This window comes from Lissotriton helveticus, chromosome 9 (genome assembly GCF_964261635.1).
Source record: "Lissotriton helveticus chromosome 9, aLisHel1.1, whole genome shotgun sequence".
Lineage (NCBI taxonomy): Eukaryota > Metazoa > Chordata > Amphibia > Caudata > Salamandridae > Lissotriton > Lissotriton helveticus.
In genome coordinates, this window is record NC_136070.1 from 804,562,306 (window position 1) to 804,585,399 (window position 23,094).

Below are 23,094 nucleotides of genomic sequence, written 5' to 3' on the forward strand. Positions count from 1 at the left end.
TCGTGCACGTACAACGTGAAAGGCTTACTATAGTCTGGAGTACCCAACACAGGAGCCGAACACAATGCATCGCGTAGTTCAGAAAAACTTTTCTGACATTCGTAAGACCAGGGAAGAGGATGCGGAGTATCTTTCAGAGTCAATGCTAACAGAGGTTTCGCCAACAGTGAAAAGTTAGGGATCCACTGTCGACAATACGATGTAATACCTAAAAAGGCACGCACTTCTCTCTGTGTGGATGGTACATTCATTTGCGCAATTGCTTGAATTCGTTCTGGGGTCAATCTCCTTCCCTCCTTCGACAAGAGATGACCTAAGTAGGTCACTTCTTGGCGACAATATTGCAACTTTGAAGGTGACACTTTATGATGAAGGTCAGATAAATACCGCAACAAAGAAAGAGTAGCCTCTTTACAAATCTTTTCATCATCAGCAGTAATCAACAAATCATCGATGTACTGAATAAGAGTAGCACCAACAGGTAACACAAAACCGTCAAGCTGAGTTTTCAACGCCTGACTATAGATGGAGGGACTTTCACAATAACCTTGGGGAGCTCTCTTAAACCGGAAGCTTCGGCCTCCTAATGAGAAGCCAAAAATATCCCTGCTCTCCTCAGCAATAGAAATACTGAAGAAAGCATTCTTCAAATCGATGACAGAAAACCAAGCTGCCGAAGAAGGAATCAAAGTCAACAAAGCAGTGATATCAGGTACCACAGGAAACTGTGGCACGACTATCTTATTGACCTCTCGAAGGTCGATCGCAAACCTGTACACAGGTGGCTGAGAAGCATCAGTACGTTTAAGGACAGGCAAAACAGGACTGTTACACACATTACCTCTCGTTTCCTCAACTACACCCTTCTCAACCAAATCATAGACAATCGCTAAAAGAGCTCTCTCACCATCGCTCGAAATCTTGTATTGTGGAATACGAGGCAGCCTAGCATTCGACTTAAGGGTAACAACATACGGAGGAATCTGCAAAAGACCAACATCATTTGGACCTGTGGCCCAAAGTGTATCAGGAAGCGAACGCAATTCCAGTGGCAAACAATCCTTAGACAAATACATTGGAAAAATCACTTTCTTACCGAGGGTAAGTTGTACTCCTGAGAACAATGCAATGTCGCATACAATCTTTTCAGCAAGTCCAAACCCTACAGATTCTCACCACAACCAGTCGTTAAAATAAGTGGAGCTTCCAATTCACAAGGGCCAATGGTAAGGGACGAAGGACTAGAAACCGGATTACGAACTGGGGCGCCTGAAAATCCTACTGAAATATTGGTCAAGCCAGACAAAGGTGCGCCAGGAAGTTTAGAGTGAATAATAGAACTGTTCATCGCACCAGTATCCAAAAGAAAAGGTTCTACCACACCTGATGTAATCACTTCAACATAAGGTCCACACTGATCTACTGGAACTGACACTACTCCCTCACTTTGTCCTTGGCTGTCCTAGTTATCATTATAACCAGAACTCTCACCTTCGACATAGTAATCCTCAACATAGTACTGGGCAGACTGACCGCTCGGAACATTCTGTCTGTCAAAATAATTCGCAGAAGTCTGTAGGGAAGAGGAACGCTCATTCTGGGGAAACGCACCACGTCCCCTACCCCTAGGAGCTTGCTGAAAACTACCACGACCTCTCTGACCAGATACACCATTCGCACGCTGTAACAAAGCCGGGCAACTATTCTTGTAATGACCTTCCTCTCTGCAATAAGCACACTGATTTGGGCCAGGAAAGAATCGCGGAGCATAGGGCTCAGGCTTCTGTAACAATCTCTGAAATTGTGGAGGTTGCTGAAACTGAGGCTGATTCTGACGAGGCAGATAAGCTTGCTGCAAAAGAACTTTCGACTTTAACTCTTTAGTTTTCTTCTCCACTTTATCCTTCTCATCTTTATCCCTATTCTCGTAATATTGTGCAGTAGCCAATATCTGGGCCGACGAAGAAACAGCCCATGAACTCTCAGAGTCCTTTAACTTATTAGAAAGTTCGGGAAGCAAATTAAAGACAAATGTATCCACAAACAACCTTTGACCACCCTCCGTACTCATATCCTGACCACTATGATCAATAAACGTCTCTTCAAACCTAGTGAAGATATCAGATACACTCTTGTCTTTCTTCTGCTTACATGCTGCTAACTTATCCCAATTCACTCGTAAAGCGGGCATCATCGTTTTCATCAAATTAATAATCCTACCTGGTAATTCTGAAACTAGGTTTAGCACCTCCCTCCTGTCTACCATCTGCAGCAGCAATATTCGCCCAGGTATCACCTAATTCAGCAGCATGATTCTCATGACGAATCTTCGCCCACAAAGGTTGAGGGACTACATTACCCATCAACATATCGATGTCAGCTAAATTCATAATACATGCTTCAACTGTCTGGGACAACTCCTTGTAATAACCAGCAGGATTCTTATGAGGGTCAGGTAAGGTCTGCTTAAGAGCCAAGACCTCTGCTCTCTTCCAAGGGACATGTACCCATACTCGTTGAAAATGAGCTGGAGCGGCCTGAATACCCTGAGTTTCCATACAGGAGGAACTTCTCTCATAGGATACTGTTTCACTTTCCTCCTAACAGAAGAATCAGGTTCATACAATGTCTGAGGCGGAAGTCTAGATCTGAAAGCAAGTATCGTCTCTACGGCATCTGTAACATCAGATTCCACTATCATCCCTTTAGCAAAATCTGACTGAACATCGAGCACATCCTGTGGAATCGGACCCAACTCATTATCTTCCCATTCCTGACGCAGAAAAGTACACATTACATCAAAAACATACCTTTGCTTAGGCGGTTTCCACTGAAAGAAAATATCCATAACTGCTGGCAAATCATACCTCGGAGCATTTAAAATCCACCTACGAGCCAACAAATCCAACACTGTCCGTTCTTCAGAACTAGGAAGCTGACTACGACTCTGCTTACATTCCGAAACAGGGGTCATAATCAGTGACCCAAACAATGGTGACAACAAATTAACAACAGTCTCGGTCATTCGTTTTCGAGCATAAGGGGAAGAAGTAGACATAAGAACAGGAGAATAAGTATTCTGAGGCAAAGAATGTGTAGGGACAAGAACAGTAGAAGTCGAAGATGCAGAAGCAGAAGGCAAAGGAGTTTGAGGCAAAGCTGGTAGCAAGGCTGGCGACCCTAGAATGGGTTGCGCAGGAGGAGGCAAAACCATCTGTGGAGCACCGGGTGGCTGAACAACAGCAGGAGGTTGAACAACAAAGGGTGGAACAACCGGGGGTAATGGAGGTGCAGTAGCACCCTGTACATAGGGAAGTGGCAATCTCAGTAAATGAGAGATCAAAGGATCTTTTTCAAGGTCTTCAATCACTTTTGGAGGAGAAGACGGCAAGGCCGTATAACATTTATCTATGGCCATACAATGCTGCCTATCTGAGACTTCATTCACACGCTCTTCTCCATCTTCCTTAAACTGCCTAGCAGCTTGTAATACTGACATATTCTTATCTTTCCTATCTCTTTTTGCTTGCTTAATTTCTCGCTGTTTGGCTTCCTTACGCCAAAATGCGGAAAGAGTCAAACATTGCCGGCCGGGCTTTCTTCTTAAATAGCCTAACTTCTAGATTGTCTAAAATCTCTGTTTCAAAACTACCATGTGGGGGCCATTGCAAAACACCATCTTTTTTGTGTAGCGGACCCATACTTCATTATAAGTAATAGGGCCCACTCCGTGTTTAGAATAGAGCTCATAAGTCGGAGTTCCAACCGGAGGTATCGGACACGAATCCTCCAATCGGGAATCCCTGTTACTACCACAAACAAACCAATTACCAAATTTACCAAGACCAGGCATCTTGCTCACTAGTCTTGTCAGGGCCCGCCTCGCAGGATTCAAACGATGAACAAAGGGGTCCACCTCCCGATGTTACCAACACCCTGAAAGTACTCACAGGGGGTTCGAACCATCAGTCGAGGGATAATAATAGAGAAAAGACCGGGGAAGGGAAAGGGTCAGCAGGGACAAGGGATCTGAAAAGACAGAGCATAAACCATTATATACATTGTACAATAACCAAGACTACTCTCAAGAATTCTCACTAGAACTGTAATACCTTATAGGGCTGTACTTATTCCTCCAACCAATACAAGATAGAACTAGTCCTGTTTCCTGTAACCAAGAACACACTGGTTTATCATGTCATACACCAACGTAAATCCTAATTGTCTCAACTCCTCTACAAATACACACCATATAATGAGGAACTGGACTTTGTCATGACCCTTTTTTGAAATCTATAAGTTACTTCACTTAGAATAGGGCATAGTTCATTCCCCGGTGTTCTTTATAATCCAATTCAAGTTTAGAGACAAACTCTCTATATCATCACTCAAATCAGATGTCTCTTATTTTCTTTTCAGGGCGCCCTGAATAACTCCACAACTTAGGATGTTCACGATGTTTATCCACTCTTAATCCATATCTGGAGAAGACAAGAAAAGACAACTCGGCAACGTGTGTTTGCGACCACCACTACGCTCCGCTTGTCATACAAAACAGTTAACACCACCAACCGGTAGCAGGTAGATGCGTCCACCACACAGCTCCGGTAATAAGCTTTAGCGTAGCACACGGCAACGTGTAGAGCCCTACAACGCTCCGCTGCTCTTGCTTCCCCAGAATTACCTTCGGTGTAACCAATTATTAAACGGCAACAAACAGCGACCTGCCGCTTTGTTCCGCGGGACTCACTACAATGCCCCAAAAGTAATCACGCATCAGCGATGCTTCTCCATTGATACAATTGGAGGACATGTACAAAAACAAGAGTTACAGTACCGCGAGCAACGGCTCCCAGCGGATCTCCTGCAAACAATAATACCTCTTGGTTGATCGGGTATTTCGGAAGACGAAGAATCTCCCCCGCGTTGAGCAGCGCGACGCTGACGGCAGCCAGCGTTTCTTCAGTAAACACAAACAAAGGACTCAAAATTACGCGCAACTTCCCTCCTGTCTCTTCCATCCTTATACTTTCTGCAGCAAAGGCTCATGGAAGTCGTAGTCTCTTAAAGATTAGGCAGGCGCGGCAAGGCATAACCTGACAGTATGCCCTCCCCCCTAGCGCCTCCTAGGCCCAGGTTTAGCAGGGAACCGTCGATGAAAGGACCGGACAGCAACAGGAGCATGCACATTGCAGGAAGGCTCCCAGGAGTCATCTTCAGCAGTGTACCCCTTCCAAGCCACCAAATACCACAGCGCACCCCTACTACGCTTGGAGTCTTTAATGCAGCGAACCACATATTCCAATCCTCCATCACACAACACTGAAGGAGGTGTCCTCTGTCTAGCAGAAAGAGCAGGCTTCAGCAAGCTAACATGGAAAACAGGATGGATACGAAGTGAAGCCGGAAGCCTCAGCTTATATGCCACAGGGTTTATTTGTTTCAATACAACGTACGGACCGATGTATCTGGGGTGAAACACCGAACGGAGCTTAAAACGGATGTTCTTTGTGGACAACCATACCTTGTCCCCCACCTGGTACGATGGATCGTTGCCCCGATGTTTATCCGCCCACTTTTTGTACGTCGCCTTAGCCCGGATCAACTGCTTAGACACCTTTCTCTGTACCGAATGTAAATGGCGAACCTGACTCAGTACAGAGGGCTGACTACTCACATCACTAGGGATGGTGATGGGCAAAACCCGGGCGTCATACCCGTAATTGGCAAAAAAGGGGGATACCCCCAATGAGCTGTGCCAAGCATTGTTATAAGCCAACTCCGCAAGCCATAACATCGATACCCAAGAGTCATGTGCCTCTGCAGCGTAACATCGCAGATATTTTTTCAAAGTTTGATTGAGCCGTTCCGTTTGACCATCCGTTTGAGGATGGAAACTGGTTGATAACGAAGCTTTGATATGCAATGCCAAACACCATGATTTCCAAAAACTGGCAATGAACTGAGGACCCCTATCAGAAATAATGACTTCCGGTATCCCATGGTAACGGAAGACGTTAGACAAAAGCAACTGAGCCGTCTGACCTGCTGTGGTAAGGTTTCTGCACGGGATAAAGTGTCCCATTTTGGTGAGACTATCCACCACTACAAGCACAGCTGTGTGTCCTTGATCTGAAGGTAATCCAGTAATGAAGTCCAAGCTGATACTTTGCCATGGCTTCTTGGGTGTGGGCATGGGCATTAGTTTACCCTTACTCTGGCATTGTAGGTTCTTAGCCCGAGCACACACCTCACACTTCCCCACCCACAAAGACATGTCTCTAGACAAGGTGTTCCACCAGAATTGTCTCTGCACAAGACACACCGTTTTCTTGATACCTTGATGACCAGACAAAGGTGAAGAATGACACAATTCGAAAGCCTTTTTCCTACTTTCCGCAGACGGCAGAAACAGTTTATTTTGAACAAAAGGCAAACCCTGCTTAAGTGAACGATCTGTGTCGCCAGCACGCCAACTCTTCCATCCTGCTTCAGTCTTTTGGCCTTTGATTGATTCAAGGAACGTAGTCACATTAAGCGCACAAATCACCTTACTCGGTTCTACAATTGCATTCAATGGGGTGTCTATTTTCTCCATCACAGTGTCCCCCAAGCGTGACAGGGTGTCTGCCTTCCTGTTCTCAATGCCAGGACGGAATGTGATGATAAAGTCATATTCCGCAAAAAACAGCATCCACCTCATTGTCTCAGATGTCTGGCTGTTCTCATATACTGCAAGTTGCGGTGGTCTGAATACACAGTTACAGGATGGGAAGCCCCCCACAAGTGTTGTCTCCATTCTTGAAAGGCCTTCTTTATGGCTAGTAGCTCTTTTTCCGCAATTGAATAATTCTTTTCAGCCTTACTCAACCTTTTTGATAGATAAGCTACTGGATGCAGCTGTCCTGTCTGTGCATCTCTTTGGGACAAAATAGCACCCACAGCTTCATCTGAGGCATCAGCTTCTACGATGAACGGTAAGGCAGGCTGTGGATGCACTAGTATGGGTGCAGACACGAATGCCCTTTTAAGACAATCAAACGCAGCCTCAGCTTCATGTGACCAACTAAATCCCACACCTTTTCTAAGAAGGCGTGAAAGAGGAGCTGCAATTCTAGAAAAACCATCAATGAATCTCCTATAGTAGTTTGCAAAGCCCAGGAAACACTGGACTTCTTTCACTGTCTTTGGTGCGGGCCAGGTCTGCACAGCTTGTACCTTTCTTTCAGCCATCTGTAACCCCTCGGGACAAAGCATAACTCCCAGAAACTCCACCTTCTCAACCCCAAATTCACATTTACTGATCTTACAGAATAATTTATTTTCTCTCAGCCTCTGTAAGACCTGTTTAACATGCTCCTGGTGGACAACAACATTTTCCGAATAGATGAGAATGTCGTCTATATAGACAACCACACTTATATCCACAAAATCTCTCAATACATCGTTCAAAAAATATTGGAACGCTGCCGGGGCGTTGCATAGCCCAAAGGGCATGACTGTGTACTCGTACAGACCGTAACGAGTTTTAAATGCTGTTTTCCATTCATCCCCCTCTCTCATCCTCACCAGGTGATATGCTCCTCGGAGGTCAAGCTTGGTGTACACGCTAGCATTCCTGACTTGTTCTAACAGTACGGGAATGAGGGGGAGAGGATATCTGTTACGGATAGTGTTCTTATTTAGCATCCTGTAATCCGCACACGCCCGTAACTCCCCATTCGCTTTAGAAATGAAAAATAAAGGAGAGGCAGCGGGTGATTTAGAAGGTCTGATGAAACCTATTGCCTGGTAATGTTCTATGTAATCTTTCAAATGTTTTGTTTCTGGTACAGATAGAGCATACACTCGACACGTGGGTAGAACTGCTCCCTCCACTAAATCAATACAGCAATCATAGGTTCTATGAGGGGGAATTTCATTGGCCAATTGTTCGCTGAACACATCCTCAAAGGAGTGATACTCAGAGGGCAATTCCACCTCTTTCTCTGCCGCAGTAGCAACCAGATAAGGAGTAGACAACCCAGCTGCTTGGGTGACCCCACACAATGTCATATGTTTTTTACACTTGTCGGACTGGAAACTTAACTTCTTCTCTTTCCAGTCTACCTCAGGATTGTGAAAAGCAAGCCAGGGCATGCCTAAAATGACCTCATATTGAGGTGCCTCAATTATGTTCAGAATCAGACAGTCTTGATGTTCCCCTTCTGGTACCTCAACCGTTAGTAACACTTCTTCTGTCTGTTCAGTGATCAACCCTGACTTTAATGGTTTCCCATCCACAGCCCACACTTCCTCAGGATGTATTCTAGGTATACGTTTTAATGACAACAAGGACACCAGACCGCTATCTATAAAATTGCCTGTGGCACCAGAATCAATCATTACCAAAACCTGATGCATTCTCTGTTGACTCTCCAAACACATGGACAAAACTATGTGCGAGACTGAATCTTGTATAACCTCGCAAACCAATGAGGGAAGTTTCAGAGGTACGTGATCATTTCTCTCTCCTGACTGCTCACTATTTGGCTCGGTATTAGAGACTGCCAATCTTTTCTTAACCCAACTTCCTGTGGTCTTGGGCTTCAAAGGACATTCCCTTACATAATGTCCTTTTTTCCCGCAATACATGCACAAGCCCTGTGTTCGGCGGGTTTCCCTTTCCTCTCTGGTTAAAGGAGCCCTCACAGCTCCAATCTCCATAGGTTCATGAGCTTCATTAACCCCCTGTGGGTTTTTTCGTATAGCGTAATCTCATCTGTGAAAACCTCTATCCCATTTCTTCCTGTCTCCACTTCTTTCTGTCATCCGGCCATCCAGCCTTAAGGAAAGGCTGACCATTCCTGCACAGGTAGTGGGCTGTGGATCTATTTGGGCAATTATATCCTTAAGTCCCTCTTTCAGACCTTGATAATATATGGACATTTGTTTTTCCTCAGGCCATGAAGACTCCGCCACTAACCTATTAAAGGTTGTTAAGTAAGTTACCAGCTCGTTCCGCCCTTGTCTCAATTCAAGCAGTTCTTTATCTGCACTAAATGTAGTAGCACGTCTGTCAAATACTCTCTCAAATTCAGCTCTAAAGGCCCCCCAATCCGACAGTATAGCATCATCCTTCCTTACTAGAGGGACTGCCCAATTCGCAGCATCTCCTATCATATACGAGATGGCAAATGCCACTCTCGAATGGTGATTGGGAAAAGACGCAGGTTTGCATGAAAAATGCATCATTATGTGAGTGAGAAACACCTGCGTCTTAGAAGGATCCCCGGAATATCTTTCAGGACTTGCCAGAGGAATAGGAGGGGGTACAGTGACCTGGGTACGGGGATTTAGTGTAGCAGCGTCAAAAGGGTTACCAGCCAATCTATCAACCCTATCCCTTAAGGCAGAGGTTTCTGCTCTAGAGGCTATTAATTCCTGCTGTACCAGCACAAGAGCCTGTAACACATCCTCAAGGGTAGCCATGTTTGTTCATCGATTTAAACCGGGCGAGACTTTTTACTTGGGCGCGTAATTCTGTCAGGGCCCGCCTCGCAGGATTCAAACGATGAACAAAGGGGTCCACCTCCCGATGTTACCAACACCCTGAAAGTACTCACAGGGGGTTCAAACCATCAGGCGAGGGATAATAATAGAGAAAAGACCGGGGAAGGGAAAGGGTCAGCAGGGACAAGGGATCTGAAAAGACAGAGCATAAACCATTATATACATTGTACAATAACCAAGACTACTCTCAAGAATTCTCACTAGAACTGTAATACCTTATAGGGCTGTACTTATTCCTCCAACCAATACAAGATAGAACTAGTCCTGTTTCCTGTAACCAAGAACACACTGGTTAATCATGTCATACACCAACGTAAATCCTAATTGTCTCAACTCCTCTACAAATACACACCATATAATGAGGAACTAGACTTTGTCATGACCCTTTTTTGAAATCTATAAGTTACTTCACTTAGAATAGTGCATAGTTCATTCCCCGGTGTTCTTTATAATCCAATTCAAGTTTAGAGACACACTCTCTATATCATCACTCAAATCAGATGTCTCTTATTTTCTTTTCAGGGCGCCCTGAATAACTCCACAACTTAGGATGTTCACGATGTTTATCCACTCTTAATCCATATCTGGAGAAGACAAGAAAAGACAACTCGGCAACGTGTGTTTGCGACCACCACTACGCTCCGCTTGTCATGCAAAACAGTTAACACCACCAACCGGTAGCAGGTAGATGCTTCCACCACACAGCTCCGGTAAAAAGCTTTAGCGTAGCACACGGCAACGTGTAGAGCCCTACAACGCTCCGCTGCTCTTGCTTCCCCAGAATTACCTTCGGTGTAACCAATTATTAAACGGCAACAAACAGCGACCTGCCGCTTTGTTCCGCGGGACTCACTACAATGCCCCAAAAGTAATCACGCATCAGCGATGCTTCTCCATTGATACAATTGGAGGACATGTACAAAAACAAGAGTTACAGTACCGCGAGCAACGGCTCCCAGCGGATCTCCTGCAAACAATAATACCTCTCGGTTGATCGGGTATTTCGGAAGACGAAGAATCTCCCCCGCGTTGAGCAGCGCGACGCTGACGGCAGCCAGCGTTTCTTCAGTAAACACAAACAAAGGACTCAAAATTACGCGCAACTTCCCTCCTGTCTCTTCCAACCTTATACTTCCTGCAGCAAAGGCTCATGGAAGTCGTAGTCTCTTAAAGATTAGGCAGGCGCGGCAAGGCAGAACCTGACAAGTCTGGTTTCAAACTTCAAAGGGAGTCAAAAAATGATACACTCGTAATATACAAGCCCTTTGGCTTTGGGTACTGCAGCAACCAAATCAAAACCAAGGAGCCAAACAAAGTCGTGGGAGCGACCCACTTATACTTAACCAAATATATGTCACGCCACCAGAAGACCGTCAATCGTCTCGCTTTACAAACATCAATCGGAGGGTCCAAGACAAGGCGACAGTCAGGGCAGCAGTCCTTCGTAGCCGTTGGAAAGCGGGAAGCCTCGCAGAAAAGACCTTCGGTCCACGTCGACATGCAGGGGTCGATGAAGTGGGGGCCCTCCTCCAGAGTTTCCTCACGTGGCTCCTCGCAATCTTCAGGCTTGGACCGGAACCACTGAAGTCGCCCCATGTTGGGCGCCAACTGAAGAACTGGGATTTCAAGTACCCAGCGGCGTCAGGGACACGCCCGAAGTCCTCTGGGTTCCCTTGCCTTGGTATACAGAGACACGGAATACTTCTAGTTGGCGTCAGAGATCAAATTTATTAGCTGTAGCTAGTAGCAGAAATCCCAGCAATACAACACGGTGTACAACTCAAGAAACTGCTCAATTTTCATAGAGCAAGACATCACCTTTTATACACAATATTTTCATTATAAATGTACACCCACTGCACCAAATTCTGACCAATAGGACACATTTTCTAACTGAGTATCACATTAACAAAAACCCAATTTACAGTAACCCAACCCAAAAGTTAATTATTAGGACTGTCCCAAATTCAATTTCCACAAGCCGGACAAACCCATATTTGAAAGCACTACCCATGTAATGAAAAGTCGTAAGGAAAGAAACAATATAGATGCTGATTAGGATAAGATATGTGCAAGGAAACTAAAGGTTAACGAGGTCCTGAACAGTGATTGCCAATTTCAGACAACGATCAGCTAGTGAAACTGGTTCTGCAAAAGGTCGGTTTCAGGTGAAAAGCGTCACTCTCTCTGCAGTTCATTCAGAGTCAGAAAAACCCAAGTTAATATATGCACGAACCAGAAGGCCAGGCCACTTGTTCGTTGGGCCTACTTCACAAGCCTACGTGAGGGCAAGACTAAAATTGAGTCAGGTTTGAGAATTACAGAACCACACTGGGGGGCGCTCTAGGATAGGGAATACGTTTAATTTACTATCCAACACCTTCCCTAGTGTCCACGGGGACTGGAGTTGGAATAGTAAATTAAACTATTCACTATCCAGCACCCCAAAGCGCTATGCGTTGTAAAGGTTTGCGTTGTAAAAACCACGTTGTAACGGCATGCGATGTAAAAGCATGCGTTGTAATGTCATACATCCATGTTAACCTTAACCAGATTATCCAGATTGGCAGTGATGATAACACCCAGATATGTGGCACTCTCTACTACCCGATCATCCCTACATGTACTTTTGTTGTTGATAACTATCTGGGTTTTATCCTGGTTCAGCTTGTACCCAGAAATGTTCCCAAATTTTTTAGCCTCTTCTTCCTTTGCTTTTACTGCTTCGCCTGGATCACTTGTAACCAGCGCAATATCATTCGCATAGGCTAAAGTCTTTGTGACGCCATTCTGGGATTTTATTGGTGGGATTGCCTGATTGTTTTCGAGGCTGCGGATAAACGGGTCGATAAAGATTGCAAATAATAAGGGGAAACAAGGGCAACCCTGTCTTGTCCCTCTGGTTACATCAATTTTTTCTGACATTGCCCTATTCACCATTACTACTGCCTCAGGGTTTGTGTACAACATACGAATAGTGTTTATGAATCGTTTCCCTATTCCACTCTTTAACATTGCCGCCCATAGATATTGCCAGGAGACCCTATCAAAGGCTTTCTCTGCGTCTAAAAATATTAGTGCCTTAGGGTCTCCTGCTACCTCGGCAATTTCAAAGAGTGTAATCACCCTCTGCACATGATCGGTGGTGGATCTTCCTGGGATGCACCCATGCCGGAGGCCTGAAACAATTTTATGGATGATTGGCGCGAGTCGGCTGGCTAGCAGTTTCGCATATATTTTAGAGTCCCAATTTATTAGGGTGATAGGATGATAAGATCCCAGTTCTGTAGCATCTTTATTTTTCTTTGGGAACACTATGATTTTAGCCCAAGCCCATGACCCCGGCGGATGCCCTCCCTGAAAGACATGTGCGATTAGCTCACTTAAAATCCCTTTTAATGGTTTATTGAATTTAGCATAAAACTCTGTGGGTATTCCGTCTAGCCCGGCTGCCTTCCCTGTGGCTAGACTATTTATTGACAATAACATTTCTTCCCATTGAGGTATTTCGTCTAGACTATCTTGATCTTCCTGTGGGAGCTTTAGGGTTAAAGTCTGATCTAGATATTTCTCAATCTCATCTTTTTGTTTATTGGTTTCTTCGTAGAGTTCTTGATAATATTTTTGGAACGCAGCTCTTACCTTTTTAGGGTCATTTTGAAGTCCGTTATTAGGATCTTTAATCTCTTTGATTGTATTAGCCGAGCTGCAACCGCCAATTGATGCCCCACTTGTTCGCTCAATTCATATGTGTTCTCTCTATTCATTGTAGCCTTACATATTGGTTTATCTTTAAAAATATCAGTAATATTGTTTTTAGCAACTGCCACCACCGTTAGTGCCCCCTCAATGTCCTGTGCTTCTTGCACCACCCTTATAAGTCCCTCCTCTGCTTCCGCCAATTTCTTCTGATGTATCCCCATTTTTAATTTAGCTTCTTTATTAGATTTTAACGAAAACCGTAGGGTTTCTCCCCTTATTCCTGCCTTGAGGGTGTCCCAAACTGTTTCTATTGACGTGCTACCCAGGTTATCCTGTAAGAACTCGGGTATCCATTTACTCATAAGTTAGCAGTACTCTTCATTTAGGAGCAGGGCCCTCTCGACCGTCCAAATGCTCGGGTCATTGTGTATTCCTCCACTATCAATACTTATAATTAGGGGATTATGGTCCGATGGGACTCGTGGCAATCTGTCTATTGTGAGTTTTGAGAACTTGGTACTAGTCACAAATATATAATCTAACCTGGCAAATCTGGCATGTGGGTTGGAGAAAAACGTATATCCTGGATTCTTAGGATGCTTTGCCTGCCAGCAGTCCCGCAGACTATGAGTAGTACACAATTCTTTAAGAGCTCGATATACCCTCAGTTTTCTCCCACTATAAACAAATCCAGACTCTGGTGACCAATCACACGGTAAATTCAAATTAAAATCGCCACAGACAATCAGTGGTAGTGGCCAGTGAGCTAATTAATTAGTGATGAATTCCAATACATCTGGATCGTCTGTGACGTTACCGTATATAGAACATATAGATAGTTTATTCCCGTTACTATGCTGACATTCTGTCATTGTCCATCGGCCAAACCTATTGGCTGCTGATCTGGTGAATTGTACTCCTCCTCCCATTGCCAGGATGGCCACCCCCATTGTCTTGGTTACCTGCGTTGTGGCTACTATCAACCTATACCCGAGGGTTTTAAGAATTTGTCGTTGTGACCCCTCCATGTGTGTCTCCTGGAGACATATAATGTTAGCCCCTGTTGCTTTTAATCCCACCGCTACTCTTTGACTTTTTTTCGGGTCATTGAGGCCGCAAATATTAATGGATAGAATTCTTAGTTTAGCCATTCAGGGTTTTGTACCCCCCCTCCCTGATCGTACGAATCCGTCATGCCATTCGTTCCACCCTTGGGTCATGAACATTTTGATGCCCCATGATTTATTTGTCTTGATTGCATGTCTTATACCTGCCGGATGCCTGTGATCCCGTTTCCCTCCCCCACCCATCCTGGATGACGCCACCCCCACCCTCCCCCACCCCCACCCCCACCCCTCTTAGGGCAGTCAGGCTCAATCCTGAGCCTGTGTGAAAGCGTCTGGGTTGTCCACGCCCCCCTCCCTCCCCTCGTCTCCTCGCCTTGTGCTCAACCCTATAAATACAAAAACCAAAGAAGAAGGAAAGATGCTAATCTAATAGTGAAGTGAAACAAAGCCCATCCTATTGTACATTGAAAGGTTACCACATTTTGCAATCCATCAACATTCCACTGCTATTACTACTGTGGATTAAATGCCGAAAAAGGTGAAAAACATATGTTCCCAATCCTGGTTCCTGCCTCAAGGCTTTTGTTTCCTAGACTCATTTAGCCTCAATAGCTTTTTTCCCCCCTGATATGATCTCGACTAGCAATTTCTGGGCTTGTATTTTGGAGATAAAGTAAAAGTTCCGCCCTTGATGGATGATTTTCAATTTTGCTGGGTTTTGTAAAAATGCAGATGCGCCAGCTTTTTGGAAAGGGGTTATGAGCTGCCGGAGTCGCCATCTTCTCTCTACGGTAGCGTACGCGACGTCTGGTTTGGCAAAGTAAAAAAAGTTTTCCCCCTTTCTTTTCATGTTAGGCCTAGCCAGGTCGTAGACGGCCTAACGGAGTGAGAAATTCCCAAGGTATATTAAGATCACACGTGGATACTCTTGTGTATTCACCGGGCGTTTGGGAATTGACAGGGGAAATCTATGGACCCGCTGGATTTCTTTGTCCCAGTCCCACGGTGCCAGTTTTGGTAGAGAGTTTTTCAGCTGATTTATGGTAAATTCCCTTACATCCTTTCCTTCGGCATTCTCTGGAATTCCCAGCAGTCTCAGGTTATTCCGTTGTTGCCGATTTTCGGCTTCCTCTAGTTTCCACATTACGTCTTTTAGCATGCTATCTTGTGAGGATGCCTGCTCTTTTAGTGTATCCACCGTGTTTTCTAAGTCCTCCGTAGGCTACTCCACCATGCCTAGTCTGTCTGCATTTTCTGTGCATGTTTTCTCAACTTTACGCATGGTGCCTTGCAGTTTTTTTGAGGCAAGCCGTGCCTGGCGATTCTCATTCTTGATTTCGTCCTGAAACGACCTTAAAGATTGAAAAATCATTGACAGAGATGGTTCTAAGATTTCATCATGAATTTTTGGTTCCCCCTGGCTGAGTTGATGTTCTTTTGAAAGCTTTTCTGCTCCTTTCGGACTATTGGGGCCTATTAGTTGCCTCGCAGAGTAATCCCATCCAAGTTCACCTTCTTCGTCAAAGTCTTTCTTATGTCTGTTCTTCCCATCAGAACCCTGTTTCGTTCTCTTCTGGGTTCTCTTTTCCTCCGGCTGGCTGTAGTTACTCGTGGAAGTATCTTCACATTCCACTCCTTCACTACTGCTGGAGAGCCCGGTCTCTGACTCGGCTGATTCCTCATGCAGAGAATAAAATGTTTCCATAGAGTCTGGGGAGAGATAATTCTGTCTCATGGCTCCTTTTCGGATGGCCCCTTCATCATTAGTTCCTTTATGCAGCTGCTCAGACCCAGCTCCCTCTCCCTCATGCATTGTAAGGGTGTTCTTCTTTACCCTGCTACCCCCTTTGCTATGCGCCTCACTTTGGGGATCTCTATATGGTTCCTCTGTGGGCCCAAGGACAGTATTCTCGTCACATGACCCCCAGGATGGCCTCCTTTCTTCCATGTGTTCTGGAGAAACAGCTAGGGGGGCGCTCAGGGAGTTCTCTGCATTTAACATTTCTTGATTAGACCCCATTCCGTCTATTTGTAATGTTCCAGGGGCCCCCGGTTCTTTATCACTCTCGATAGGGGGAAACATGCTGGTACTTGCCATTTGTTTATTTTTCTCTCCATGCCCCCCCGGCAACATACCTTTTGATTCAGTATTTTTTGCACTCTTGGGAGCCTTCATTTTCTCCTATCCTTTCTTCGATTTGGCCCATTTGCCACTGCAAAAGTCTGTTTTTTTAGCTTCCATCTCTGGTTTGGGGTCACTCTCCTTGCGGGACCCACAGAGTGTGTTCAGGCGCATCCTGCCACGACCTCCTCGCGCTGCCATAGCCTCTGTGTGCTTCTTTCCGAGGTTTCCCTCAATTTCTCCATTGCTAGGCAACCCCAGCCTGCAGCCCGAGCAGATCCATCTCCCTGCGGCTGTTAGCAGAAGTCGAGCGATGCATTCCCAGTGCATGGGGCAGGCTGTCGTGCATCAACACCGCCGGGCTCCGTTCAACTTGTAGAGCCACCAAAACCAGGATAGAGTTGCCAGCCCTCGCATCTCCCTCGATGCTGTCTTGATCTTCTCCCCGGTTAATTTTTAGCGAAGGGGCCGTTCAGTTTGGCTTCATCCTTACAGTGGTGACATTCGGGTTGCTTTTCATCCAGCATCAACTATTCATCGGCAGTCCTGCTCGGGAGTGAGCACAGCGAGGTGCGGAGCAGAGCGGAGGTGAGTGATTGCGATTCTCACTCAGACGCCATCTTGCCTCTCAAAACCTCTTCTTCTCATAGCACCAACATGGTTATCGTTCTCTAGTAAATACCAACATAAGGTGGAACATGAGTAAACTGCTGGGCCAGAAAATCCATGTTAGACCTTGAAAAGAGTCTTTCTGTACGCTGACATAAAGGAGGAGAATGTAATTGCTCTTGAAGAATCGATTGAAGATTACTGTGCGAAGAGGGCTGTATACTGAAATTTACCTGGGTGCCAGCTTCTTTATTCTTCTGCTGCAGATTTTTCTCTTCTGTATGTATTTTGTGGTTTTATCAGTTTATGATATATTAAGTCAGTAATGGAAACAGAACTATTTCATGGTTGTAGACACGTTCCTGTAATGGAAAAATGCACAGAAAGTATTGATTACCCATAATGTGCAGGTATTCTGTGCACCATTATGATTCTTCCCTGCTGTGCTTTGGAGAACAATTTTCATTTTTTAAATTTCATACTCTAGTTTGTGTTATACTCTGGCTAGACGTGGCAGAAGTGCTCCAATGAAAATGTTGTTCAAGGAAAAAAGGGATAATCAATATTACAAGATACTATCCAGAATAGAGCATTTGAAATATTGGTCAGATAGACCTCACCCACTCTTTTGTGGCATGCTTAATCATTGGCCAGTCCGACTCACCATGTTAGGATGATACCAGCACGGTGGTCTCAACTTTATTAGAGAGGTAGATCAGAAGATTCTCTTTCGGGTCAATAGTGGGGGCCAATTATTCTTCAAACAGCCTAGGTGTAAACCCAAAGATTTTGTTTACTATCAGGCGCACTTTCCTGGATTAAAATCTGAGTACGGATGATCACAAGATATTATGTCTTGGGCGTCCCATCACAAATCTACTTGCCAACATATTTCGGCCACACAATGGATCCCTTGAAGAAGGGTAACTGGCCTTCGTCAGGGCAGTCTAGGTACTCCACACGTCAGTCACTAGTGCACCTCAAAAAGTGCGTGAACGGTAAGAACAAGTCTTACCTCTACGGTTATTGTTGTCACCCTACACTCTTAGAGTTATGTGCCAAAGGGACACACCAGGGAGTAGTTTTATTTATCTATTCATTCATTTCCTTATCCCGTCGTTTGACACTTTCACCCTTCCACCCCAGCCCCGCCCTACTCCACCACACTCACCTGCATGGGCCACTACTGCCTTTGGCAGATAAACCTAAGAATGTAGGGTTTATGACAATAACCTTAGAGGAAAGACTTTTTCTTACTGTTCATGCACTTTTTGAGGTGCACCAATGACTGACGTGTGGGGTACCTGGACTACCCTGACGGAAACCAGAGACCTTCCTTTGAAGGATCCAGTGAGTAGTCAAAACATGGTGGAAAGTAGATTTGTGATGGGATGCCTGAGACATAGTCTCTCATGATCATCCGTACTCAGATTTTAATCCGACCAAGTGTACCTGGGTGTAAAGGAAATGTTCGGGTTTACACCTCGGATGCTTTAAGAATTACAGGGGCCCATTTTTGACCAGAACAAGAGTTTTCTGATCTCCCTCAATGAGGTTGAGACCACGGTGCTGATATCATCCTAACACAGTGGGTCGGACTGGCCGATGACAAAGCATTCCCCAGCAGAGTGGGTGACGCCTATCTGACCAATATTTCGAACGTTCTATTCGGGCTAGTATCTAGATTACCCCTTTTTTCCTGAGGGTGTACAGTGAACCATTACTGCCATTCCAGTTGTGTGCTATAGGTTTAGTATAGAGGCCGTGTGGCAGTTATTACACTAGCTCTTCTTGGTGTAAAATAACCCTGTCTTAAACATTTATATACAATACGTGTCCAATCAGGCATCCTCTCGAAGACTAACCATGTGGAATTACTACTAATTCACTGATTCTTCTAGTGGGAAACAATGTGGCTTTTAATGGTGGGATTTAGGCCACAATCACGCATCTTGTTTGTATCCACTTGAATGATAGAAATCAATGTTTTATAATCTGCATTTTCATACATATGATTTCCTTATAATTCAAGTTAACTCATTGATTCAATTCTTATGTTTTATGCCCAACAGGGGAGAAGCCCAAGGACAAGATCATAATAGGAAAAAGTACTAAAGAGCTGACGCCTTCATACGTTGCGTTAGGAAAGATCAAACAGGAACCTCTGCCACTTATAAAGCAGGAGCTTGGAGAGCTTGCATTTGACAGCCAAGAACACACCACTGACTATGAAAAACATCTCGACAAACCGAGAAACTCCACGGGGCGTGCCTCACTGCAGACCGAAGCAAAAATATATCAATGTACCATATGTTCAAAAAGCTTTACAAGAAAATATACACTTACGATGCACATGAAATCCCATAAAAAGCGAAGACGACATACATGTAGTACATGTAAAAGAACCTTCAAGAAATACTCTCATCTGGTTACACATCAGAGAAGTCACAAACAAAAGAAACAAGATACACAAAGTGCAGTTGAGAACACTTTCACTAACATGGGGAGAATTGAGGATCAAAAGCTCACTGAAGAAAGAAGCGTGGAGACCGTAAACCCGGGTGAAACACTCCCTGCAAGTTTCGAAAGTGAGCATCACTTCTGCGACCCTCCACCCATTTTGCCCAGTAGTGACAAGTACCTAGCTCCAAAGCCACATGTATGTACTGAATGTGGAAAGACTTATAGCAGGAAATCCAACCTTACAGCGCACATGGAAATTCATGCTGGTTTAGATCCAAATAAATGTGGTGTATGTGGAAGGTGGTTCAGCTTAGAAGCAAACCTTTTAAAACACAAGCTGGCACACGCAGAAATTTTTAAGTGTGGGGAATGTGGAGACACTTTTAGTTGGAAAACGCAGCTAACCTCACACCAGAGAATGCACTTTAGGGAAAAACTGAACATATGTAAAGAATGTGGCAAGGGCTTCCCCACACCCTACGCTCTGGGCAAACACCAGCTCAGTCATGCGGGGGAGAACCCCTATTTGTGTAATTTGTGTGGAGAAAGCTTTAGCGACACATCTTCCTTTCTCCGACACCACAAATCGCACAATCATTTGAAATCTTACAGCTGTCAAAACTGTAGTAAACCGTTTACCAATCACAGTTCTTGTTTAGAACATGAAAAGAAGTGTTGGACGGACAATGTGCATTTAGTACTGAATGTGGAGAGTGTTTCAGCAGCCGTTTAGTCGGATTTAAGTGTAAGCCTGAAGGGGGCTCTATCGGTTATCCTGCCCTACGTGAAAACAGAATTAAATTAAGTTTAAGTTATTTCTAACATTGCATGTGAGTCAAAACGTAATTTGACTGGAAGACACTTCAGCTTCATAAGAACTTAACCAAATGTCTCTTTTATGGGCTCCAAGGGCCTTTGTGACCCAACCTCCTAATCTGCATATCTGCATACTAATCATACTAAATGAGGCACAAACATGGAGCGCTTAATAAATATAGTATGTGGAAGATACTTCAGAAAGTGAAAGTTTATGAAGAGGGTGCCTCATCACCAAGGTAAAAAGGAGTATGCTCTTGACATGAAACCTGCCAATGCATGTATGTAATATCTGCACTATGTTGGAGACGGTATCAAGTGAAGGCGTACCTGTGAGGTAATGGGAACACCATTTTGTGGACACAACCTGTTGGAGAATGGGTTTGAAGCACAAAGTGCACCAATTGCACAAAAGATGCACCAACGCGGCAACTGGTCACATGGAGTTAATGTGGAAAGTATCTCAGAAAACCAAAATACTGATTGTTCCTCGAGTGCACCTGACTAGAACATTTCTATGACTTACTGTACTAAAGAATATCCTAGCATACGGGATTCAGAAAGGATGTTGTGGATTGAAATTAATAATGTCGAAAACCTTGTGGATAAATGTGCTAATGCCCAAGGGGAAGAGCACTCTATAAGCGGAGTGAAAATGTGCAGATGGCCACTAAAAACCTCTCCTCCTGATGTGTTGGAGCCCCTAATGTAAACATTTTGAAAGGAATATTCAAGTGTGGTTTTTTTTTTCTGCATCACCTCTCGCGGTGAGTATAATTCCAAACTGAGTGGCCAATTTCCTAAAAAATCTTCCACTTCGAATCTCAACTGCATACCAAGAGGAAATCGAGTTTACAAAAAACAAGAAAAAAGAAGAAACCATAGTCAAAAGTAATATTTGTGGATGACCTAAATATGTAAGCTTCAAAAGGAACATCTACAACACCTGTTATTAGTAAATCATGTTTCTAGTGCTACTGGAAGTAATTTGGCCATGGCAATGTGGAAATAATGCATTTAACAATGAGAGGGGGCGTACAGGGGCGGGATGGAATCAGTTTGGTTATAATATCGACGCATACTTTCTGAGAGGTGCAAAACTGCAGCGAATTAAGTGAAAATCATCTGAATAATGTTTTCCAACTTTCTATTGGAAATAAGGAGTAACCTTTTGGTCAAAAGCTAATAGTCAAAAGAAAATACTGTATTGAGTTGTGTATGCATTTTCACAATTTGATTCCAAATAAACTCACTGCTCTTTGAACTCCATTTTTTGTATTCATATCTTTCCCATTTTGGTGAGATGTTTGAAAAGGCAAAGTTCTACATTCTGCACCCTTCTCAAGCCTATATTGGTGTCCTGATGCTTAAGTATTTGTTAGAAACTTCCTTCTTTTGAGTGTTCTGTTAAAAGATTTGCTTTTCCCCTGCCGTAAAGCTCTCCTTATCCTGTATGTGTGTTCAGTGATATCAGGGTGTTTGTGCTTCTCACTCACATATATATATATATATATTTTTTAAATGTTTTTATTGGGTTTTTTACCCCCTTTTTTCCCCTCCCCCCCTTTTGGTACAGAGCATGTCACATCATTTACACATTTACAATTATTTCATAATCCAATTTTTACATAATAGTTCAAAAAGAAACACTGAAGGCAATAGCAGAAGAGCATAGATGAATAAAAATAATAGTAAAAACGGTAGGCAAAGAGTAGCAAGAGAAAAATATACATATACCAAAAGGCTGAATAAATACAGTATAGCTAAATTCATCCAGTTGATTGTCCTTAAGAATCGGGCTCAGGCATACAAATTAATATCTAAAACCGTACTTCCATAATTTCATGAATTTAACAGGGTTCCTCTTCCCTCCATATAGTTACCGGACCCCATATCTGGAGCCCTAACATCTTCCCCCTTCTCCCTCTTCTAGTATAAATTGCATTTTCTAAATTATATGCCGACAGCAGCCTACCTAGCCAATCATGATACGTTGGTGGGATTTTTTCAAGCCATGCTGTTGCAATCATTAAGCGAAATATTCCCATGGCCACAAAAATAAAGTAGACGTACTCTGGTTGCACTTCAGGCTCCCCTACTCCAAAAATGATTATTGACGGTGTTAATTTAATTTCTATTCCTAAGGATCTTTTTAAGAACAGCTCTATTCCTTCCCTCATTGTTTACAGATGGGTACATGTTGCAAACATATGTACTATATCCGCCTGATCTGAACTACATCTGGGGCAGGTAATACCCGTACTTCCTCCCCACTGCGCTATCCTCGCCGGAGTATAGTATAAAGAATATAATGTTTTGTAATTTTGCGCCTGAAGTGACACTGAGCATAGAAGTTCCTGCCCCATTTTTAGCGACAAATGAAAAATGTCTTTATCTATGCCCAACTTGGTCGTCCATTTATGCTCCTGCTTCTCTAGATCATCAGGTTTACCAGTAAGCAATTCTGCATACAGTCTTTTAATTGTACATCCTCCTCCCTGAATCACCTCCAGAACTGGATTTGAGTTAAATCCTGCTAATCCTCCTTTTTTTGCCACCATGAAACTTCTAATTTGCAAAAACTTGAAAAAATACCTTTGATCAAAATCATATTTTTTCCGTATTTCAGAAAATTGTAACATTCCCTGTGTCCCCATTATATCCCCTAGTTTTTGAATACCATGCCTACCCCATTCTACAAAAAACGAATCTGAAAATATATCAGGAGGTAGTGTGTTATTATGTAACAACCTAGTGTACTTA

At 43.9% G+C, this 23,094-nt stretch overlaps 1 protein-coding gene across 1 annotated transcript in view; it reads left to right on the plus strand.

Moving 5' to 3' along the window:
• The window catches only part of LOC144781883 (uncharacterized), a 210,169-nt gene extending 188,569 nt beyond the window's left edge, over positions 1-21,600 (plus strand). Inside the window, exon 4 of the mRNA XM_078660933.1 lies at positions 19,125-21,600. Coding sequence (XP_078517059.1) covers positions 19,125-20,248 — 1,124 coding nt within the window. The 3' untranslated portion in view covers positions 20,249-21,600. The remainder of the gene's footprint in view (positions 1-19,124) is intronic.
• Positions 21,601-23,094: the final 1,494 nt, after the last annotated feature.